Here is a 23489-nt window from a genome sequence, read left to right on the forward strand (position 1 = left end):
CGTGCACAATAAACGTTTGTATGGAACAAAAACCATAAAAAAGAATAAAAATGGATTATGGTAATAAATATGTGTGATTTTATATTTCTTTTTAGTACATTATTCTGTGGTATTTGCATAATGATGGTGGACTCCCAATAAAGTGCATTTAATCAAATTGCCACAAACTGACACAAATGGCATTGTTCCAGCAAAATGACTGGTTGCTCTGGACTTAATTGGAAATAAATAATGGAATAAAGTACCATAGAAGGTACTTTATCATGCTTTCTTGCACATTAGGTCACTGTAGAAGTTTTTATGTTTATCTACCATAGAGGCATCCAAGTAGGCACTTTTGCAGCATTATTTTTAACACAGCATTGCACAGGTTTGAAAACGAAAAAGGGAAAAACACCTAGTTCTGTGCCACCATTAGATTCTTTTTTCAGATTTATTTAACAGCTGCACTTAGTGGTTTGAAGATTAGGATTTTACTTAAAACACATGATCCAGTTCACAAATATAATATTGTATTATTGACTAAACAGCTGGACAGGATGAAGTAGCTAAAACTGACTCAACCTAAAATGCTGCTTCTATGTCAATATCTCAACTATCAAGTGGTGTAATACATTTTTAAATTTGACATGCTGAAATTGGCCATTCTGCATTATGAATACTTGATACTTTAACTAACCTACATTTCTCCCTTCTACTCTAGTTAGTTTTTGCAGTACAGATAATTGTGCTTAAATAAATGATCTGAATACTTCTTTCAGAAGTCCTACCAACAAACAGGTTACAGTACAGTACAGGACAGTTGCAGCTGAACAAAATCCAGTAAGTAGGTCTCGATGACAGTGTAATTTCTACCAGTAGGGGGCGGTAATACTCGACTTTAACGATTGTGCGACCAAACGCCGAGGAAGGACGACGCAGCGGCGAAGTAAACTACTGTCTCCCTTCCAGCATCATCAGTCTCCACCTCCATCACTTCTATTCAGACTTACCGCACACAAAACTGGATTCTATTGTCATCTGTCTACTTAAATCCAACATCTGATATCAGGTATTTTACTGTGCCACCACAACCGTGTTGCTTTTAAACGTGTCAGTGAGCGGGACAGTAAAGCAGAAATGCTCGGGCGTTGGTTTGCGATACCACCGTTAGTCGCTTATTATAACAGCAGGCCCGCCGGCTGCCATGGAGATTAGCATGCTAACATAGCTAACCTAGCAGACAGTGTAGCCGTTAATGAGATTATTTAATGTTTTGACATATGTTCGTGCCAGTGGAAAGACTTAATAACGTGAAGCGTTCACTAAATTAGCGACCTACAATGTAGAAACGTAAGGTAAATTGACACAATAGCGAGTTTTGATATTTATCTGCAGTCAGTATGACAGTGGGTGGATGGTGTTGGAGCATCTCGGTTGTCCAACTGTTATGGACATTCGCGACACACTTAATAGGATTACAGCCTGAATATGAGCTGGTGTGTGTAGCTGTATGACACGGCTAACGTTAGCTACGCCAGTTATTTAAACGCTGCTAGCTCTGACTTTTGACAGTTATATGCACAAGAGTCAGAGACAGGGTGATAAACGAAGAATATTTTTTTTAGGATAAAAATATAACTGAGGAAATAATAATTTCACAAGTAAATAGCTTATATTTAGTTTGTATATTTCTGGAATAATACACTCGCTCACATACTCATGATTAGCTGTGACACCATGGAGAAAACAGATAAAGAGGACATTGTTATCAACAGCTGGTTGGTGTTCACATGTTAGCGGGATGACAGGCCCAGGGCTACCCTGCACTGCTCCCAGCTGCTGGTCCAGACATCGCAGACTGGATATTGTGGCACTGATAGGTGCAGTTTGCAAACAGGGAAAATCAGAAGTCACAACTTCCTGAACAAAACATTTTTTCTATTGCTGTGCAGAGTTTCTGATGTTTATTGATTGACTTTGCAGGTTTATTTATCTTTGGCACTTTTTGAGGGGTTCTTGTACTGTACTGTAAAGAGCTGCCTGTCTTCTACATACATGGCCAAACTGTAAAAATAAGTGTTTTACAAACCTGAGATAAAATTGCATCAAACAGTTGCAACCAGTCATTATTTTCAATATCAGTTTTCTGCTGATTGCATTAATCCCATTGTCTATAAAATCTTGTTCAGTCCAAGACTATAATATTTAGTTTACCATCATGCATGACAATGAAAAGCAAGAAAATCTTTGCGAGAGGCCGAAAACTGAGAATGTGTGGCATTTTTGCTGGAAAATGACTAATCTGTTAATTGATCATCTAAATACTTATTTATTTTCAGTCAGTCGACTAATTCATTCATCAACAGCTCCAAGACCTCAAACAATCTGCTGGCTCAGTGAGACCCATAAATTAGTGTTGGTTTGAACATAGTCTTCAGTGCTCACATGGACTCAATTAGAGCGATTAAAATTATTCTAATCTAATCAATCAATATTGCCATACTTAAAGAATTTCTTTAAATAGTTTTTTCCTCACATACTATAGGAATGCCTATGCTTGTAGATATGCGGCTCAAGGACATTTGATGTTACCAACACTGAGACTTGAATGACAGTCTCCTCTCTTTGCATTGGTTGTTCTTCACCATTTTCTCATCTTTTAAAGACCAAACAATTTATCAATTTGAAAATAATTGTCAGATTATTAATTGATTATGAAGATGTTTGTTAGTTGCAGCCCTACTAAACACCCTGTAAGCCTCAAAGTTATTGTGAGTGAAGCAGACGATTTTTAGTGAGTTTAATTGATTCATAATAATTCAGAGAGAAAATGCAAGAGCAAGGGGTGACAGATTTCTTGAAGAGCCTCTTCACGGTCTTGCAAAATCTTCACCCTGCAGTATGTCTGACAAGAGTGAGCTGAAGGCTGAACTCGAGAGGAAGAAACAGCGGATCGCCCAGATTCGAGAGGAGAAGAAGAGAAAAGAAGAGGAGAAGAAAAAGAAGGATGTAAGTTGGAATGTTTTCCAATTTTACTTGTATCTTACAAACCTGCCAGAGTGCTGCTTTGTTTTTAGCTTGCCCCTGTACTCTGTAGGGAGACTCAAAACGTGGTGCTGAGGCGGGGTCTTCTGTCGGCCATGAAGACTCTGACCTGGAGAGGAAGAGGAGGGAGGCGGAGGCTCTGCTGCAGAGTGTCGGCATCACCCCCGACATACCCCACGGTAAACGGACAACGGCAGCATGCTTCTGTTTTTACCACTCGCCCTCACTTATCTCCCATCACTTTCCGACCGTTTGCTTGATGGATATGCACTGTTTACAAATGTCACCTCTAATGTTGCTGTCTGACTTGGTTTCCGTCACACACCCCCTGCCCCCCCCCCATCCCCACCTCACAAAATATCTCAACATTTTATATAACTTTTGTGCATGACACCTAAACCTGCCTGCCATTTATTTTCATTCTCTCTTCTCTCCCCTTTGTCTGTCCTTTTGTGTTTTGTCCCCCTCACTGCATGCAAACTCATTCACTCACTCACTCATTGACACACTCCTTCCATACCCCACTTCCTTCTCCACTCCCTCACTCACTCTCTCCCTCACTCACTCACCCATTCATCGACTGACACACTCACAAACACACACGCGCACTCACAGCTCAGCCCCTGAGGGTAGTAACAGAAGATACATGTCTGTTTCACTACCTAGTCCCCGCCCCCATGTCTCCCTCCAACAAATCAGTGGGCAGCGATGCAGGAAGCCAAGATTCTGGGGACGGAAACGCAGGACCAAGGTGTGTGTGTGTGTGTGTGTGTGTGCGAGAGAGAGAGATTGGAATTGGTTGTTTTAGGTAATTTTTATGTAATACTGGGTTGTACCTGCATGCCAAAGTGTGTGTGTGTATTAACATGTTAAATAAACTCGATGAATTCTGACATGTCTCCTCTTTGCCTTTTCACCGGCACGCTGACATTTCTCAATTAACCCGCACTCCGTTCTTCTTCTCTCTATGTCTTTCTTCCTCTCTGTTTGCTGTCTTTCCAATCTTTAACATCTCTTATATGGCTCACCTTTTGCCCGTCTTCTGTGTTTGGTTTCATCCTCTTGTTTTCCTCTTTCTTTCTGTCTGTCTGTCCTGTCTCTCTCTTACTAACACCGTCTGGTGGTTTGGCTGTATAAGGACATTGCATTGGGATCCTGACCCCTCTACTCTGCAACTCCACTCCGACTCTGAGCTCCTGGGGTACTGCTCCTCCTCTCTCCTTTAGCTTGTCTTTCAGCTTTATTCAGTTTTTGTGGTTTCATCTTAGATTTGTCTAAATGTGTTAATATTATGTCTGTACATCGTTATTTATGTCTCTACTTGTAAACTTCAGCATTCAGTTCTGCTTTATACTGCAAACCTGTGTATGTGTGTGCTTATTTCCACAATGGTATGTGTGTGTGTATATGTGTGTAGACGTGGAGCTGTGAGGCTGGGAATGTCCAAAGTGACCCAGGTGGACTTCATCCCGAAGGAAATGGTGTCCTACTCCAAAGAAACACAGACACCAACTGAGACATTGACACAAGCTGATCAGAAAGCAGGTGAAACAAACACGGACTTTCTCAGCCTCTTACTTCGGCTGATTTAGAGCTGAATGAAATATAAATCAAATCTGCCTGTGTTTTCCAGATGAGGAAGAGGATGAGGAGATAACTGCTCCCCCACCAGCAGAGGACACCCAAGAGGAGAAAGCTGAACCGGGCGAGCAGCAGGAGGAGGGTAAGAATAAAAGTGCTTAAACTGTTATGCTTTCAGATTTCTGCTCAGTGATGATTTTAAGCTGATGTTTTTTCAGCAATATGTTACCTGTAAACGTTAGTCTTCTCTAATGGATTTTTTTCCTCATCTCATCTTGAATTATCTGTGAATAGACACTCCCAAAGAGCTGACAGAAGAAGAGAAGCTGCAGATTCTGCACTCTGGGGAGTTCTTGTCGTTTTTCGAGCGAGGCAGCAGAATTGTGGAGAGAGCTCTGGCTGAGCAGGTGGACGTCTGCTTCGACTACAGTGGCAGAGATCTCGAGGATAAGGAGGGGTGAGACGCATGAAAAAAGCTGTTGAGTAGTTGAGAAGTTGAGTGATAGACAGATGGATAGGCACGTTGATAATCTTTTCTTTTTTTCTTTTTTTTCCGTCCCTCTCAGTGACTTGCAGGCAGGTGCAAAGCTGGTTCTGAACAGACAGTTTGCAGATGAGCGCTGGACTAAAAACAGAGTGGTCACCTGTCTAGACTGGTCTCCTCAGGTGGGCTTTAGTTTGTTATTTATCCCCACAAAGAAATTAGTTCTACATGTCCAAAACTGCACGCCAGGTTCAGTCTCTTCCACCTGAACATTTAATCCTATCTAACCTTTAGGCCCGATTCTCCTGTGTGTTGACTCATAAGTGACAGAGAGAGCGTGTGTGTGCACAGTTAGAATGACTTAAAATCACAAATGACTCGTATTCAGTCATTTGTGATTCTTAAATGATAAATGATTCTTCTCTGCTTCTAAAAATTGCTGCCATGTTCCTCTCAGTATCCAGAGCTGCTGGTGGCTTCATATAACAATAATGAGGATGCTCCCCACGAGCCTGATGGAGTGGCACTGGTCTGGAACATGAAGTACAAGAAGGGCACCCCCGAGTACATCTTCCACTGCCAGGTAAGGAAAGAATTCACAATGACACCAAAGACATTATTTTAAGCTTAATATGATCAAACACTTGGGCAGAATATGTCTAAATTGTATTATTTTCTTCTTTCAGTCAGAGGTGATGTCAGCCGGGTTTGCAAAGTTTCACCCTAACCTGGTGGTGGGCGGGACGTACTCTGGACAGATTGTCTTATGGGACAACAGGAGCAACAAACGCACCCCTGTTCAGAGAACTCCTCTGTCTGCAGCTGCACACACAGTAATGCACTGGAACTCACGCCGCTTTGTGTCTACACACACATCGTTTTTTTCCTCCTTTCTTTACCTCTGTCCTTGGTTTTCCTGGTAAGTGTGTGCTGTCTAAACTGCGCTCTCCTGCTGTGTTCAGCATCCAGTCTACTGTGTGAACGTGGTCGGAACCCAAAACGCAAACAACCTGATCAGTATTTCCACTGATGGCAAAATGTGCTCCTGGAGCCTGGACATGCTCTCCCAGCCACAGGTACATTGAACTTGTCTGGATGACGTACAGACATGCTGTCGTATCTGTACATCACGTCTGTTATATGTGTATATCACTATCAGCTGCTTCGTCAGCCAGTCTGAGGCTGCCTGTGCTCTTCCCTGCAGGACAGCCTGGAGCTGGTATTCAAACAGAGCAAAGCGGTGGCTGTAACTTCCATGGCCTTTCCTCTGGGTGACGTTAACAACTTTGTGGTGGGGAGTGAGGACGGCTCTGTCTACACAGCCTGTCGCCACGGGAGGTGAGTGCTTTTTAACCCCTGACCTCATTAGCGTTTTCCTAGATTTTTCACTTCCCAGATTTTTGTTTGGTTTATAACCAGGATGTGAAAGTAGCACTTCCAACAAATGCTGGAGAAGTCTTTGGGGGAAAGAGGCTAATTGGTAGAAGTCCTCTCAGTCATTTTCATGTGTGTGTTACAGTAAGGCGGGTATCACAGAGGTGTTTGAAGGCCATCATGGTCCGGTGACCGGGCTGAGCTGTCACAGTGCTGGAGGACCGGTTGACTTCTCTCATCTCTTCATCTCCGCCTCTTTTGACTGGACTGTCAAACTCTGGAGCACTAAGGTGAGACATTGACAGTCACACTATTAGATGCGCGATAAGTCATGTTTCCCGACATTAATCCAGTTCTCCCATCGTTCTTCTGTGCAGAGTACCCGTCCATTGTACTCGTTCGAGGACAGTTGTGACTATGTCTATGATGCGATGTGGTCTCCAACGCACCCTGCTCTGTTTGCTTGTGTGGACCTAAGTGGACGCCTGGACCTGTGGAACCTCAACAATGATACAGAGGTATACACACACACACACGATGCACTGAAACCTGAGACCTTAATTTCACCCTTTAAAGGAATAGTTTTTGTAACATTTTGAGGAAATGTATATTAAGTGTGTATCTGGATCCAGCAGCTGGTTAGCTTAGCTTAACATGAAGACTGAAGACAGGACCATCCGTGGATCTGCTTCTTTCTATGCTGGTGTTTGTTGTTTTAGGTTCCCACTGCCAGTGTGTGTGTGGAGGGGGCTCCAGCACTGAACCGTGTGAGATGGGCTCACTCTGGTAAAGAGATTGCCACTGGGGACTCAGAGGGACAGGTGCAGGTCTATGATGTAGGGGAGGTGAGATATTATCCCATAGTATTGTGGGTGCTTTGGTAATTTCTGTATTGGCATTTACTGTCCTTCAGTTATAGTACTAAAAATAAATGATGTTGGTCCAGATATTTAGGTTATCACCCTCTCCAACGCTTGCTTGACGCATCATCCTTTGTCTTCCTGCAGCAAATCTGTGTGCCGAAGGCTGACGAGTGGACGCGCTTTGTCAGGACGCTGGCTGAGATCAATGAGAACCGAGACGAGGCTGAGGAGCTGGCCAACGTCTGATGTTACAAACCCCACGCTGACAACTGCTCATAAATTTCTTTCCAGTACACTCCACACATATAGCACACTACACGACACTGGCTTCCAACCTGTCCACCTACTACAACATGAATTGGCCTGAGGAGATGTGCAGAGCTAGAAGGGATAGAAGAGACAGTTTTAGACGAGTTTTAGATGTGTTTTTAGAAACGTCTCGAAGAGTTTTAGAGTACCTTTGTAGGAACAATGAATGTGGTAGTAGTAGTAGTAGCTACATTTAAGTGGTTGGAAGTCTAACTGACAGAGGAATACAGGGAAGTGATTTTCAGAGTAGATGTGGCTGTCCGCTCTAAACTTCTAGCTTTGAAGACATCCTCAGGGCTCCAAGAAACTGCTCTTCTCCTGAGGCCTCAACCAACTCAGTTCTTTTTTAAATATGCAAACCTTTGTACTTGCACCTTTTTATTACCATTTGAGTGTTTTTACATGTTTTAATATTTTCCTGGACACACTTGTGTGCAGGGCTGGCACAGTGTGTGTTGACAGAGTGAAAAAAAGAAAAGCTGACATATCACCATCAGGGGCCGTATTCACAAACATTCTCAGAGTCCAGTCAGAGAGCTCCTAACTTAGCCTAAACATTTCTAGCTAGGAGTCCCAGCTTTGAAGTGATTTAGGACAATTCTCCGAGCAACTCTGAGCAAGGAAAGGACTGAAGCTTTTACCTTAGTGAGGAGGCGTGGTTGACCTCTTTGCTAGGTATGACGCATACTTTTAGACGGTGTCATTGGCTAATTCTTACTGATAGTGGACAGTGAAATCGATAGGCCTAATCATAGAATTAAGACATGGTGTAATTATGAATACTATTTTATGTAATGCCTACTTGCGCATGGCTGAGAGTTGTTATATTTATTTGCTTACGTTTGCTACCATGCTGGTAATTTTAGTGCATGATCTATTTGATAGGCCTATTAACGGGAGAAAAATGGCTCAGTTAATTGACATAACTCCACCATAAACATAACCATAAATGTCCTTTTGTGTGCCTGCAAGGTGCATTCAGCATTCAGAAATGCTGCATTTTTCCAGCTGCCAAATATCTTCTATAATATAGCGTTATTTTGTTAGGTGGGAGAGCACATCTTGAATGAGATCAACCACAAACATTATTCCTGCACCATCTTATCTGTAGCATTTCATGAATTCACTGTCATTCAGCGTTTGGAGAGTATTTCTCTTTCCACAATTTTCTCCTCTGCTTAAGAAACTCTTCTGCCTCTTAAAAGTTTAAAAGTCCTCCTCCCTCCTACTCCCAACAGGTTTTCACCTCAGGAGCTCTCTTAAGGGCTAAAATGCTTTGCAATTAACTTTTACCTTTATCAGAATCTAGTCTTAATTGTAAGGAGAAATTCTTAGAAAAAGTCATCACTCCAAGAATTTTCTTAGCACTGGGAATCTTCATGAATACAGCTCCAGATCGTCTTCATCGTCAACAGCACTTGAATTTGATGACTAAAACATTTTAAGTGCTTACATGTGCTCACTCAGACCTGTGCACAAGTGTGTCAATGTTACATTCTAACCACTACAATATTTAATATTTATTCTGGTGGTTGCACTTATTTAAATATTTTGTTTGTTTATGAAATGCTGCTTTGTATTAAGACCTTGAGTAGTCAATTCCTAAAATTAGCACTACAAGCTTTTTACTAGGCAAAATCTGTTACTATACTTGCCTTGAATTTATTGACACAAGTACAGTTAAAAAGTTCAGGGTTTTTTTCTGTACCAAAGGTTGTTTATACTCTGAACCTATGAAACGAGTGGTAGAAAACCATTTCCTGATTTGTCCTCTTTAAGAGGATCCAAATAAACTACAGGAAGTTTTAAATGGAGATGTAACGCTGAGGTTGGAAAATAATTTTTGCTTTTCATTAGTTTCTTTTTCCATCCAATTTTTTCATTCCTTCCATAATGCAGCAGTCCAACCTCACCAGGCTGGTTAAAATTTTCATCTTGAAATGCTTTCTCTTTAAATGTTTAAAATTAGCTAAAAAAAAAAAAGCACTGTAGCAATCATATTTGATAGAACATAAACAAGATCAGTATTCTGCATAGACTAACTGTACTGTATCCTTACGTGTTACTGTTCCTGATACAGTTGAGGGTTGCACTTTTCCATTGGAATAAAACTCAAGACATACTGTTAAAATTAAAACCATATGGATGATTTATTTCAATAAAATACAATGACTGAATTCCCATACATTTAATTTATTAATACCTAATTCTCTGCTCATGATTCTTGTTTTATCAAGAAAACATTTAATTCTGTAAAGTTCTGTACATCAGTAAGAGAGATTCTCAGAGACCAGGACCAACGGCCCTACGTTGCTTTAACATTACAGTTGCTGTATAGTTATACTAACTGAATGTTATAGAGCTTTGTCATGTAACATTTTCGTTACTGCTTCCTGCCAATGTGCTGTCTCAGTACACTTATACAATATGTACAGTACATAGTGCCTGTGTGAGGCCCAATCAATAGTGAAGCCCTGCACACTGTGCTGACCAATCTTAATATTTTCTATGCCCGCTGTCTAATAAGAGAAGTCGTACTCACACTGAGTATCAGACAGAAAATAGAATAATAATCATATCAGCTACTCATGAGAGAGAGAGAGAGAGGAGTGCCCAAAGCTCTGTTTTATACAAATGCTGGAGAGAAGAACACAAAAGATGAAGATGCCAGGAGCGTACAGCCACTGAAGATACAGCACAGTCAGCGCTCTGGTCCTGTCGCTGTCTGCTCGGTTACATCCGCAGCTGCAGCCAGCTCTCCAACTCCACCACTGGCTGAGGACCAGTGGAGCACACCTTCACCCTGGAGAGGGTAACGGGCTGGGGTTGTTCGTCTCTAAGTTGACGGCCCCTATTCGTGGAGTGTGTCGTAACTGTGTGTGTTTTGTTTGTGTATCTATCTAAGTGTCTGGCTCCTGGTAGAGGAGAAGGATGGCAAAGTGATATGGAGATTCAGACCTCTATGAGGCCTGAGCTGGCGTGGCAGTGACTGGCTCTGGATGATGTATGGAAACCACGCCGGAGGACTTGAATTTTGGAAGGTGGAGGCCAAATTTGTTCTCCACCCCGGCAAAGGTAGCTGCGGCCAGGCGGTAGCCTCCGACGTGGTCCGCGTTAATAGGAGGAAGCTCTGAGATGCGGGACTTAGGTGTGGGCTTAGATCCTGCTGGACGACTGCAGAAAGGAGAGATGAGAACAGGAGTGATCATTACTCAATCGTAACAGTGACATAGAAATGAAGGGAAAATATGTTTTCAGCACTTATAGTTACATCTATATAAATGTATTTTATTGTGTAAGTCTGTTTCATTTTTTGGAAATGAAGTGATTTTCTCAGGAGTCATGATGGACGTTAGGACAGTAGTCTTGATTTCAACCTGGGAAGTCACACATTAAGGCAGTGCAACAGACATCATCCTATCATGTGATCAATCTCATTACAAAACAAATAAAATGCAAACAAACAGTTTTTTGGTAAACCTTGAGATATGCTATCCAGCAGCGGGAGACAGGTATGACAAATTATATACTCTATTGAACAGAATGCAAAAATCAAACAGAATATGGCATCAAGAGGCAGTTTCAGAGTTATGTTCTGTATTTTTAGACTGGCCAGGAATCTTACCAGTGCATCCTCAAATGTGACATGTGCTTTTCCAACTCTCCCAGTCTACTTCAGCTGTCTAAGTTGTTAAAAAAAGCTACAGAAGTAATTTTATGACTCACTCTTCTTTAAACCTAAAGAAATAAATACAGAACTAAATAAAGTTAACTTACTGTCCTCCAAAATCAATGTAGAACCACCGCTGTAAGAGCTCATAAGTCACCAGAGTCACGCCAAACTGGGGAGAAGACCGGCACATACGAGCTGGAGAAGAGAGAGACACAGTTTAACACAGTTTAACACGGTTTACTTGCAAAAACAATCGCTGTCTGTTCATGCAGGAGGACACAAACACACACCTCCAGCTCCCTTCCACAAGGCCCTGAACCCTTCCTCTCTCATGATCTTCCTGAAGCAATCAATGACTCCATTGTAAGTGGTCTGTCCCGCCCTCGCTGCAACTTGCAGACGCGTCTTGATGACATCAGCAGGCGTCACGAGGGAGGCTGCAGGGATACCTGGGAAGTAAGAGTTAGAAAGACGTCAGACGAGGTATGTTCCTTTAAACCCATTAAAAATGGGGTGTCCATGACTTAAGGGAAGAAGTCACAACCAGTAGCTTGTCTATCACCATTTCTTGGTTCAGCTTGCAGCTATGGTGTCAGTCGAGTGGTATGCATTTCTCAGTGCACAGTGCAGCTGAATAATGACTGCTGCCGCTGATGTAGCTCATAATCCGAGGTTACCTGCAATTGCTCCAGCAGTGAGAAGCTGCAGAGGTCCCACCCTGCCTTGTTCGTCAGCCATCTGGGCCTTGAGGTGAGCATACGCTGGGAAATAGATGGCTGAGAAGGGGATGTCTCTCAGGAAACATGCTTTAGCACCCTACACAGACACATGTGGGGCAGACAGATGCGTGAGACTGTGCTTGGGAGAAGAACCATGAAAGAGTGAGGCAAAGAGAAAGAGTGCACAAATACTCATGCAACCACCATTGGGAAGCCTGAGAAAAGACTTGTGGGGCAGATCTGGTTCCAAAAAAGTGGGACGCCGTGTAGCACGAAAGTGAAGACAGAATGCAATCATTTGCAAATCCTTTTTGACCTACAGTATGATCAGTTCAATTCATTTTGTTGTAAATATACACTGATTCTGAATTTGATGCCTGCAACAGGTTCCAGAGAAGTTTGTAACAGGGGCAGGGATGTATCTGCAGGTATCTTTACTGAATGAAGGCTCTTAACCTCACGGGGGCCACAACACTAAGTGCTGAAGTTTTGAAAGTGAAATTCTTTGTCAGTCTTGCTTGATATGTGACTTGAGTTGTCAGTCCGAGGTCTCCCTTGTTGGATTTTGTGCTTCATAATGCTCCACATATTTTCAATGGGGGACAGGTCTGAACTGTAGACAGGTAAGTCTACTACCTGCATTGTTTTACTATGAGGCCGCACTGCTGTAACATGTGAAGAATGTGGTTTGGTGTTGTCTTGTTAAACTAAGCAGGAATGTCCCTGAAAAAAGATGTAGCCTGGATGGCAGCATGTTGCTCCAATACCTGTATGTACTTTTCAGCAGTAATGGTGCCTTCACAGCGAGTTACCCCCTGCAATGGAAACTAACACCTTCCAAAAACAATTTGACATGTCGACTCACCAGACCACATCACACTTTTCCATTTTATATCAGCACATGTTAGGTGAGCTCAGGCCTAGAGAAGTGAGCCACATTTTTGGATGTTTTTGATATATGACTTTCACTTTGCATGGTAGAGTCTTAACTCACATTTGTAGATGCAGCGACAAACTGAGTTCACAGACAATAGTTTTCAAAGTGTTCCCAAGCCCACGTAGTAATATCCTTTATGCAATAATGTTGGTGTTTAATGCAGTGCAGCCTGAGGGATCAAATATGCAAAATTCTCTGATCTTTCGATGTTGTTATGGATTTAGATGGTGAAATCCCAAAATTCCTTGCAACTGTTCGATCAGAAATGTTGTTCTTAAACTGTTTTTAATTTTTCGCCTACGCTCCAGCCTCGCTTTTGAACCACTGACCCTTTCCAGGATGCTCCTTTCATACCCAATCATAATACTATCACCTGTTACCAATCAACCTGTTTACCTGTGGACTGTTCCAAACAGGTGTTTTTGGAGCGTTCCACAACTTTCACAGTTTTTTCTTGCCCCTGTCTCAACTTATTTGAAACATGTTGCTGCATCAAATTCAGAATAAGCAGATATTTACAAAAATCAATGAAGTTGATGAGGTAAAACATTGAATATCGTGAGTATATGTCATGGATTAGCAAATTATCACATTGTTTTTTTCATGCTGTTACACAGCGCCCCCAACTTCATTGGAAACAGGGTTGTTCATTCAAAGACACATTACCTTGTAGAGGCCGAAGAAGCCCAAGTCACGGACCACGTTGAGTGCGCTGACTCGAGGACCAGTGGTGATCTCACCTGCCACCTGCAGGCGAATCTTTACGATCTCCAGAGGGTTTGTAAAAATCACCTGAGAGCCTCCAGCCTGGACAAATGGGGAGATGAAGAGTGTGTACATTCACATAAAACAAAAAACAATGTTCCTGCATCTCACATGTACACAGCTAAGGGATGGAAGGAAAGTCTTGGCACATGGTAGGTATCAAAAAGTAAAAATCAAATCCTGTTCAATCATTTACTTTGCCATTTCTCCGGATGATAAGGTGTGCTGGGCCAATGTAAGAATGAACAATGCTATCAAAAACAGACAAAAAAAACTAAACAAAACATGTTGCCTTGGACAATGACAATTTAACTCTCACTCATTTCACTCACTCTCACTCACTTTAACTCATTTGGAACTCTGCAAGCTAGTTAATACAACAAACAAACACACTGCATGCAGAAGTTACTCTTTAATGGACTTTATAACTAAAGAGGTTCACATCCTGGGTCACACTATTATTTCTTATTGAGTCTTCATTTATGCATTCACAAACAGAAAGAGTGGGATGCAAAAGTGTTTGGGACCTGGTACTTACACAGCCACCGGCTAAAATCTCAGCATACAGAGGAATTGTGTCGTCTTTTGTGGTGAACTTGTCTCTTACAAAGTCATTCACCTGTGGGACACGAACACAGAGCAGGAATGAGACCAAAGACAATTCAGAGGAATGCTAAAAATCAGTGTTATCTTGCTTTTGTCAATCTGCCCTAATGTGATGAATATTATGACCCATTTCTTTTAGATTTTAAGCTTTTTGTTACTGTATTTCTTATCTCTCATGTTTAAATTACTTTTATTTTATATTCATGTGTCGTATATGATCTTGTCACCTTCCTGTACCTTTGGTGAAGAAGCTTCTAAAACAGAATCACTGCTACTAATGTCATTTAACAAGCATGCACAGTGAGGAGGATTGTGTGTTGTGTGTGTGGGGGAAAGGTACTCACTGTGAGTTTAATAGCCTTCTCAGGTGCCACACCTATAAGCTGAGGAACCAGACCTGTGGGGCATCATGGGGGATTGAGTGACAGTAGAATCTCATTTCATTAGTATTACTGGGCAAACAGCAGCATCAGAGGAGAAATCAAAAGGAAATAAGAAGATGAAAAAGAAAATACAATTCAAAAACATGAAGGTGGAGACCAACAAGGACAGACAGAGCTGAGAGATGAAGAACACACATGAAAGTTGATTACAATAGGGGTATCTTGTAATTAGTATGATGCAACATAGCCCAAAATGATAGAGGTATCAATAGGAGAATGGAAAAGAAAGAAAATAGAAAACATTTTAACTGATTTAACAACAATTTTGAAATACTCTGCACTAAGCACTAAGATGCTTCAACTGAACAAACGTATATTTCACATTTGAACAAGGCAGCTACACCCACTGGACTACATGCTGAACGCAGTTTCAGGAAGTTATTTGCAATTTTATAACAGATTCATGTTCAAGAGGTAAATGGCATGGTGTAGAAAAGATTAAAAAACACAGCCAAGATGAACAAAATAAAAGACAGGACACCAAACACCAAACCGCTGGTGTTGTGACTGCAGACGGGATAATGCAGGTGCCATTTCAGAGCTCTGCCTGCCTGGCCTACCTCTATAGAAGCCGAAGAAGCCCTCATAGCGAAGCACCTTCTTAGCACAGTCGAAGCTGTTCTTGTACATCAGCTCTCCAACAAAGGATCCTGTAGACCTCTGGTTCTGCATACGGGTCTTCACCAGGTCGATGGGGTACACAGCCGTCGCTCCCGTAGCTATGTAAACACACACCAAAAACCAGGACTAAATACTATTCATCAACTTGAATGTATCAGATGCTGCTGTGTGCCCATCCGACAGCCATCCATCTCTGGCCACAGGATAACTCACCTCCAGCAATGGAGCCCAAAGTGAACCTGTAGGCCGACTCTGCAGCTTGGACCCAAACAGGCCTGGAGCTGTCTCCGTGGGCCTGATGGAAATATCACACATGGCAGCACGGTGAGTTTATATTAGGAAAACTGTTTTACGCTGATGTGAATTGTTCTTGTGCAAGACACAATCCTGCTTTCATGCTGTGAATTCAGAATGTGTAAACAGTATATTTACTTATTCATCTATGAATCAAGAGTTGCACACGCAGACTGATACAAGCATCCTACCTGTTTTTGGGTTTCAACCAGATGGTCAGGCAGACATCCTTCCTCTAACGGAGCTATCCTCTCAATGTCAGTTAGATTCAGGCGCCTGATACACAAATGTTTATTTTCCCATTATTAACATCACTGTCACCACACAAATCATCATATTTTTCTGTAAATATCAGCACAGAGCACAGATGTTTGGATTTGTGAAGCTAAGGAATTGGGCCTGGTTCTACCACAGGCTGAGCAGCAGAGTGAGTGTTTACCCAGAGGGGGAGTGCAGGCCTGACAGCTGGTACAGGATGTCAATTTCCATTGGAGTGATCTGACCAAACTTGTTGGCAGCATGAACAAACTCTTCTGCAGAAAGAGACAGAAGCGAGTAAAAAATTACCTTACAGAAAAACATGGACATTCCTGCCACAGCAACATCTTGGCTGAAAGGCAAAGATACATCACAACCATGTAACAATCTGGGCACCTTTAGTCACGAGCGTGTCCTTCCGCGTGCCAGCCAGTGTGCTGTAGATCTTGCGTATCAGCTCCATGTTGTTCAGGAGGGAGTTGAAGGCATTGAAGTACGAGAAGCTGACCATGTGAGAGGTGCTGCCACCTGCAGCCTAGCAGAAGAAAGGCAGAGGATATCAAGTACTAAGTCCACAATAAAAAAGCTTGTTTCTTTATATTAATTTAAGCATTACGTTAAAGAGAAAGCCAAGACGTACAGTTGCAAATTTTACTCAGTACCGCTTTGAGCAATCTTAAGCTAATGAGTAACTTTACTCCTTTATTTAAATCGTTATGTGAATATTAATATTGCACTGCCATGTTCTGTCTTATAGCCTAGTATTCTACTTTAACAATTTCATTTTTGGCAGGCGATGATGTTAAAAAAGGCTTAAAGAAAAAGATGTCAAATGTACACAAAACGTATTCATCCTATGCCATTCTTAACAGGATATCTAACTGTCAGTGAAAAGAATTTCCGGTAAATCAGGATAACACCACATTTAGTCAAGTCCAGAACTGTTGGAGATTACAGCTGGCATGTGTAGAAAAACCAAGCTCAAGAGAACACCAACAAGCCTGAGCAAGCTTATAAGATTATTAAAATTAGAAATTCACCAGGCCCCAGTTGAAAATGACCAGTATTGTCCTTTAAGGCTCCTAAACTCCAGATGCAAAGCGGATGAGGATTTACCTCTGTTGAGTGGGAACATTTTCGTAGCCCCACAGGTCAGAGTGGATTATATGGCCACTAGCCAGTGATCAAAACACTACTGTTGTTTTTCATATTTTGGGGTAAATGAAAAACTTTTTGTCCCAGTTAGAATTCAAATACTAAAAGTTTGCTTCTCCAGAAAGTGGCTGAAGTCATAGCCTAGTCAGAACTGAAAAGAGTGAGCTTCCAGCTATGAAAATTAATTTAGAACAGTCAGAGCTGTGGTTATCTGAAAATAACACTCATCCTCCTGACAATCAGAACTGAATATTCTCTGTGGCCAGAGTGACAAATTATACAAATTACTGTCAGTAAGCCCTCCATGCACACACAAACACTCACTGAGACAAGGTTCTCCTCCACAAAGGGTGTGAGCATGTGGTGCCTGATGGTGGCCATAATGTCACTGAAGTCCATGGCAGATATGACGCCATTCTTCCCTTTGTCCTTCTGGGCAAACGCCTGGCGTGCATGCTCCAACTGCAGCTCCTGAAAAACAAAACAACAAAACAAAACAAAAGATGACGCCACAAAGCTGAGTGTTAATATAGCAAGTAAGAGACAATATGGAAAAAACTCAACTGATTTGTGTGTTTGTTTTTGTGTGTGTGTGTGTGTGTGTGTGTAACCAGCGTGCCTGCAGGAACTGGGTGAACTCGAGGTAGCTGAGGTGTTTCTTGCGATCGTGCCCAAAGTGCAGACGGATGAACTCACAGTCCCAGTTGAAGGGAATGTGATGGTGCACTGTGGTCTGGCTGAAGATGTCCCGCACATTCTCTGCAGCACAAATACACATTAACACACATTACAAAAAAAGAAAGAAAGAACGAAAGAAAGAAAGAATCAATAATCAATTACAGATGAGTGCAATGCACCCATAACATAAAGGTTGATGTATGTGGCAAAAGACAGAAAGCAGAAGTAGGAGGGAAAAGAAACAGTGCAAGAGAGGCATTATGTAAGTCCATCCATGTGTGATGACTTAGACAAGGAGTAATCTGGTTAACAATGCCACATTAGGAAATTCTTTCTCCGCAGTACACAGCAGGAAAGCGTGTGAATTGCTCAGATGACGCAGCACACAAACACTTCAGGAATGGGTGCACCTCAATTAAAGTACAGGACTTCTTCAAAAACTGACAGCTGAAAATATTATGCAGAGTGTACAGTGCTATATTAGTACTGACTTATTTGTTTTTTGTGAAATTGGGTGAACTGAACTGAAAGCTCATCTGAAAACACGGAAACACACTGGCCCGTACCGAAGGAAATGGCTCCAGTTCCAGTCTTGTCAAACAGCTGGAAGGCTACTATGAAGAGAGTGTCGGGCGCACACAACACCGATTCAAAAGCAAGAAACTCCTGGAACGAGATCAGCCTGTGGGTGTGTATGTAGTATAAGAGGGGAAAAAAAGACATATGATTAAAAACATTCACCAATTCACAGAAAGACAGATATTTGTTCTTAGCTAACATAACACATATAGGTTGCTGTTCAAGTTTAGAGAAGCAAGCGAGAAGGTTGAAAAGAGACATGCCTTTAATTACTGATTATATGATAATTCTGTGCCACCATAAGAAGCATTATTCAACAGAACTGTACAGAAAATTAAAGCAACTGAGTGTGTGACAGTGTGCATTGCACTCATCTGTGCAGCTGATCAGCTGTTAACAGGCATAATAATAATAATAATAATTTATCTAGTCACAGAGTAGCCTACACGTCAGTACTGTCACACTCACACACTGTACATACTGACACAATATTTTTTATGCATAAAAAGTAATTACTTCGAGCTCATGCCAGTTCGTATTATAGATCATGAATGGCTCTATAAACTTCCCTTTAAGATAACCAGAGAAAAATGTAAGTACCTGGGAATAATTATTACTAAAAATTTTAATTTATTGTTTAAGGCCAATTTTGATCCCTTGATGGATAAACTCAGGAATAACATTCAATTTTGGAGGACGCTTCCGATTTCTTTGCTGGGAAGGATAAATGCTGTTAAAATGATATTTCTCCCGCAGCTGTTATATTTCCGCCAGAACATACCTGTTTGTATCTCTAAAGCATTCTTCAAACGCTTGGATTCCATTATTCTCTCATTTGTGTGGGATTATAAAGTACATAGAATAGGGAAAGCTTATCTTTGTAAACCCAAGACAAATGGAGGGCTGGCTCTGCCAAACTTGATTCATTATTATTGGGCCTCCAACATTCGCTCCATTGCCTATTTGTTGGATGACTCAGCTGTGCTGCCTGTTGGTTTAGAAATGGAACAAGAGGATTGTCTACCTTTCTCTGTAGGTGCAGTCATTTTGTCACCTGTGCCACTAAGTAAAGCCAACTATAGTAACAATCCAATTATTCATAACATCATACTCATTTGGAAACAACTTAAGAAACATTTTGAGCTTAGAAATGTGTCTTTCCTATTACCCATAATAGCAAATCCTTCATTTGCTCCTTCTTCTTATATATCTTATTTAGGCTCCTTTCTTGCATGGAAGGATTTGGGAATTGGATGTGTTGGTGACCTATACCTAAAATGAGTGTTTGCATCCTTCCAGCAACTTGCTCTCCCACAGTGTGACTTCTTTAAATACCTGCAGGTTAGGAGTTATGTGAGAACACATCTCCCCTGGCTTTGAGGATGCGGGGCCGGACAAACTGGATAGCTGTTTAAAATACTCCATGTGGCCTAAAGGTATAATATGTTGTCTGTATAACACGCCATAGCATAGCCCCAACTGCAACTAATGCAATTAAAGCAGAATGGGAAGCAGAATTGGGTGAGCAGATGTCAGAGGATATTTGGAATAAAAGCCTGGACTATATACATACTTGCTCAGTTAACGCACAGCATCGTTTAATTCAATTTAAAATTTTGCATAGATTGCATTATTCAAAGACAAAATTACACAAAATATTTCCACAAATTTCATCTCAATGCGATAAATGTGGCTCACCAAATGCAAAGTTATTGCACAGTCCCATGATCAGTAGAGCATGTGTGTGTTAATTTGTACCTGTATGACCTTCAATGAAATTCTTGAAAATGTGAGTCATTGGGGGTCTTATCTTATCTTAAAGTGGTTACAATATCAAGTAGTGATCAGACATCAATACACTCAATTAGTGACGATAAGCCGTGTGCAAGTGTTTCTGTGTCAGAACGTACCCGTCCTTTGTGGTGTCAGCAACAGCAGCGATGAGCTGTACAGTTTTGGGGTTGTGGTGGATCTGCGTGTGGAGTCCAAGATACCTCTGGACAAAGTCTCCTGGGGTCATGAACCTCTCTCCATCCTTGTCTGCTACGCTGGCATACTAAGGATAGAAACAAGACATAAAATCAACATCAAGAAGAACAGCTTTGTTAACCCTCACAGTGCCCCAGCTGATGGCCTGTTTGGTCAGTGCTCAGAGGCATGAGTGTGGAGCGTGACCAGTACATGGCTTTCAGTGAACCACAGGCCAGCAGTACTACACTGTACACTGTAGGCTGTTTGTTGTCTGTCACAAGCTGTGTACATTATACAACATTATAAGGTGCATGTTTTACATACTACACTACACTGACTAATTCCAGTGTTATTTCAACCTTGTTTCTAGAACTGCAACAATTCGTGAATCAAAAGAAAATTAATTGCCAGTCAATTTATCGTTTAAGACATTTTTATCGCAAAAATGTCAAACGTTTGCTGGTTCCTGCATCTTAAATGTAATTACTTGCTTATTTCTTTTGCCACTTATGAAAGTAAATGAAAAGTATTTGGATTTTGGACTGTTGGTTGGATAAAAGAAGCAGTTTGAAGACGTCTCTTCGACCTCTGGGAAATTGTGATGAGCGTTTTTTCAAAATTTCATGGCCTTTATATACTTTATGATTAATTGTGAAAATAATTGGCTGAATAATTCAGAATGAAAATAATCGTTAGTTGTAACCCAGTTTGTCACAGGTGCAAGTTATTACATTCAATTTTGAGGTCAGTGGCTCACAAAAGCATACAATGTGTAATCCACCTTTTACTTAAGTGTGCTGGTGATTCATACTGCACCTGAACAACCAAGGTCAGTAGTCTTGCAGTTGTGGAGTGACATTTCAGAGTGACACCAGCCCACACTTGGGCATGCATGAGCATAAAAAAGTGTACTGATGTTTTGGCTTGAGCTTGTCAGCTATCTGACCTATGAATATCAGCATGCTGACAATAGCTGGCCCGCACGACAACCACACAGTGGGTCACACACTCACCACGCAAGACGACAGTGGAGCAAGGTGAAGGTTAACCAAATCCACTCTTGTTGCAGTCATGCATGCACATCTCATGCTCATAAACATGCCAGTCTCCATTTGTATCCTCTAACATGCAACAGCCTTGACCCTGACTCAAAATCTTTTTTTATACATAACATGAGCTCTGGTGTGACAGAGTGCCGTCTGATCCGTAGACATGCAAGTCCTTGCTAGTGCTGTACTGGAGAGCTTGAAACAAAACCTGACAGACAGACAACAGATTTCTGGACCCTCAGATCAAAAGTCTGATGCTTCCCTGACTGGGCTATCTAGGCTCATGAATCTTGTGCAACATCCCAACACATTCCCTGAGCATTACATGACGATCAAAGCCAACAGAGACTGACACAAGGAGATGTTAAACACTTCTCTTCGCACCCACAACAGCTGCTGCTGCTGACTCAACAAGTTTGAACCACTATTACGTCTAAGCTTCAACCTCTGACAAAAAACACAAACAACAATATTAGGCAAACTGATGAATATGATGACTAGTTAAATTCAGTTTCAGTCAGTTGTGTTTGAATGCAATAACAGCAAGCCTGTGCTGGACCTTTAACTGTGGCTAATGCTGTAATTTAAACCCCATGACCAACTTACAAGCTCATTCACGAAGTGAAAGCAGTCCTGGGTGAGCTGTTGTCTACATACAGAGCCTTGTCACAAATACATCTGAGGGATATGTACAAGATGGGCACACATTCTACCATATCAATGGGTAATGTGACACTGACTGAAGAAACGCCTGAATTTTATTTGTCTGGGTGAAATCTTACCTTCTGGAAGATTGCCTTCAGCTCACTTGGGTCCCCGCGTTTGGTAGATTGCACCTAAAACAATACAAGGTCAAGTAACTTTATGACATTGTTCGACAATGCAAAAATGCTTTTTACAATACCAAAAAAAGCTACTATGCGAAGCAAGTTTTGCAGGCACTGTACTCGACATCAACTGAAGCAAAACAAGCAAGCTAAGTTACTTTCTCAGGGTTTCTGTCTCCTTGAAACGTCCACTGCTGTGAAGGAGAAACGGGCACGGCACACTATCAGATGTTAAATTACACCTTGGCATGCCCTCACATTTAGCATGTTAGGCAGCTAGCTAAACAATCGACCAGCTAATAAGCCAAACCTCTGCAGGAGCTCTAACTACTGTTACAACTGAGTAGCCGGTTAGCAAGTACAAAGCACACACAGGAAGAGGACACAAACCGTTGCAATGACATGTTAAGATTTAAATCGGGAAAAAGCGAAAGGAGGAGAGCAAACTGTCAGAGAGTCGGCTGCTCCGAAAAGATGCGACTTTATCTAGCGTCAGCGGGTTTTATTCGCGGTAGTATTAGCAGCCCGATAGCTGTTTAGCATTTTCTCGCTAACTTCTAGGTTGTGGATGTGTCATCAAGGCCAGCCGGGCGGCGGCTAGCCCAGGGATGCTACAGCCTCAGAGTACACCGCATCCCAAACACCCTACCCGGACAGGTACAGAAAGTCTAGCTTCGAATAATCCCACAAAAGAAAACGAGCAGAAGACATGCAGACACGATGAAATAGAGGGTTGAAAATCGCTTAGAGAGCGATGCCGAAGTCACCTTGACCGCCATGCTGGTTTGACGTCACGTACAGTGAGCGAGCAGGGCGCAGCGCACCCCATCAGACGGCGGCAGCTGGCACGTGAAAAGGAAAGCGCGCATCATTTTAAAAATACACACCGATAAATCAGGCACACGATAAACGTCGTAATCAATTGTTCAATCTGTTCATGACATTATCAAATTACTGGAGCGTAATAATGTTAAAGGTTTTGTTGTGAGGAATGAACTGTACTCATAACCTGACACGTAAACGCGCGCGTGCACTCACTCGCTCACTCATTCTCTCTCTCTCACACGCGCGCGCTGCTGCATTACTACAATCACTGCTACTATTGTTGCTGCTGCTGTTATCACTGCTGTAAGTACATACACAAACACAAAGAAGCGCACAGGGAATGTTTACTGTCACAAGATTTTCTTCAGACGGTGAAGCAGACAGTTAAATCCGGATAACTCATTGAAGCCCTTACATCAGGCATGTCCAAACTATTCCATAAAGGGCCGTG

The 23489-nt window shown here is 41.9% G+C and overlaps 2 protein-coding genes across 5 annotated transcripts; one reads left to right on the forward strand and one right to left on the reverse strand.

Annotated features, from left to right (window-relative positions):
- The first annotated feature begins 921 nt into the window (after positions 1-921).
- Positions 922-9645, forward strand: LOC121614411 (dynein, cytoplasmic 1, intermediate chain 2a-like). Of its 4 annotated transcripts, none has more exons than XM_041948250.1 (17): positions 922-1051; positions 2883-2991; positions 3080-3206; positions 3643-3778; positions 4166-4228; positions 4445-4572; positions 4661-4750; positions 4903-5065; positions 5175-5274; positions 5550-5675; positions 5779-5925; positions 6055-6168; positions 6297-6430; positions 6612-6756; positions 6844-6984; positions 7186-7311; positions 7474-9645. In XM_041948250.1, exons 2-17 carry the CDS (start codon positions 2884-2886, stop codon positions 7573-7575), a joined length of 1950 nt encoding a protein of 649 aa, XP_041804184.1. In that variant the 5' UTR covers positions 922-1051; position 2883; the 3' UTR covers positions 7576-9645. The 4 variants fall into 4 exon arrangements, with proteins under 4 accessions (XP_041804184.1, XP_041804185.1, XP_041804186.1 ...); XM_041948251.1 differs by having other exon boundaries at positions 3694-3778; XM_041948252.1 differs by lacking the exon at positions 4166-4228.
- A 118-nt stretch (positions 9646-9763) lies between these two features.
- On the reverse strand, positions 9764-23033 carry LOC121614410 (calcium-binding mitochondrial carrier protein Aralar1-like). Its single transcript, XM_041948249.1, has 18 exons — positions 22981-23033; positions 22169-22222; positions 20277-20422; positions 18354-18469; positions 17729-17868; positions 17434-17580; positions 16351-16489; positions 16136-16229; positions 15888-15972; positions 15616-15697; positions 15342-15500; positions 14683-14735; positions 14271-14351; positions 13634-13774; positions 11989-12127; positions 11602-11760; positions 11416-11506; positions 9764-10812 (listed from the first exon to the last, which is right to left on the reverse strand). The coding sequence occupies exons 1-18, from the start codon at positions 22990-22992 to the stop codon at positions 10599-10601; spliced, it is 2052 nt and encodes a 683-aa protein (XP_041804183.1). The 5' UTR covers positions 22993-23033; the 3' UTR covers positions 9764-10598.
- Between the last annotated feature and the right edge of the window lie 456 nt (positions 23034-23489).

Source organism: Chelmon rostratus, chromosome 12 (assembly GCF_017976325.1).
Source record: "Chelmon rostratus isolate fCheRos1 chromosome 12, fCheRos1.pri, whole genome shotgun sequence".
In the NCBI taxonomy this organism is placed as follows: domain Eukaryota; kingdom Metazoa; phylum Chordata; class Actinopteri; order Chaetodontiformes; family Chaetodontidae; genus Chelmon; species Chelmon rostratus.

Bases quoted from the DNA above. Each gene is read 5' to 3' on its own strand.
- LOC121614410 (XM_041948249.1), bottom strand. The intron at 20,423-22,168 runs GTAAGATTTCAC...TTCTATCCTTAG, and splicing joins TGAAGGCAATCTTCCAGAAG to TATGCCAGCGTAGCAGACAA. The intron at 15,501-15,615 runs GTGAGTTATCCT...GTGTTTACATAG, and splicing joins TTTGGGCTCCATTGCTGGAG to CTACGGGAGCGACGGCTGTG.
- LOC121614411 (XM_041948250.1), top strand. From the start codon at position 2,884: ATGTCTGACAAGAGTGAGCTGAAGGCTGAACTCGAGAGGAAGAAACAG. The intron at 3,207-3,642 runs GTAAACGGACAA...GCGCACTCACAG, and splicing joins CACCCCCGACATACCCCACG to CTCAGCCCCTGAGGGTAGTA. The intron at 4,751-4,902 runs GTAAGAATAAAA...ATCTGTGAATAG, and splicing joins GGGCGAGCAGCAGGAGGAGG to ACACTCCCAAAGAGCTGACA.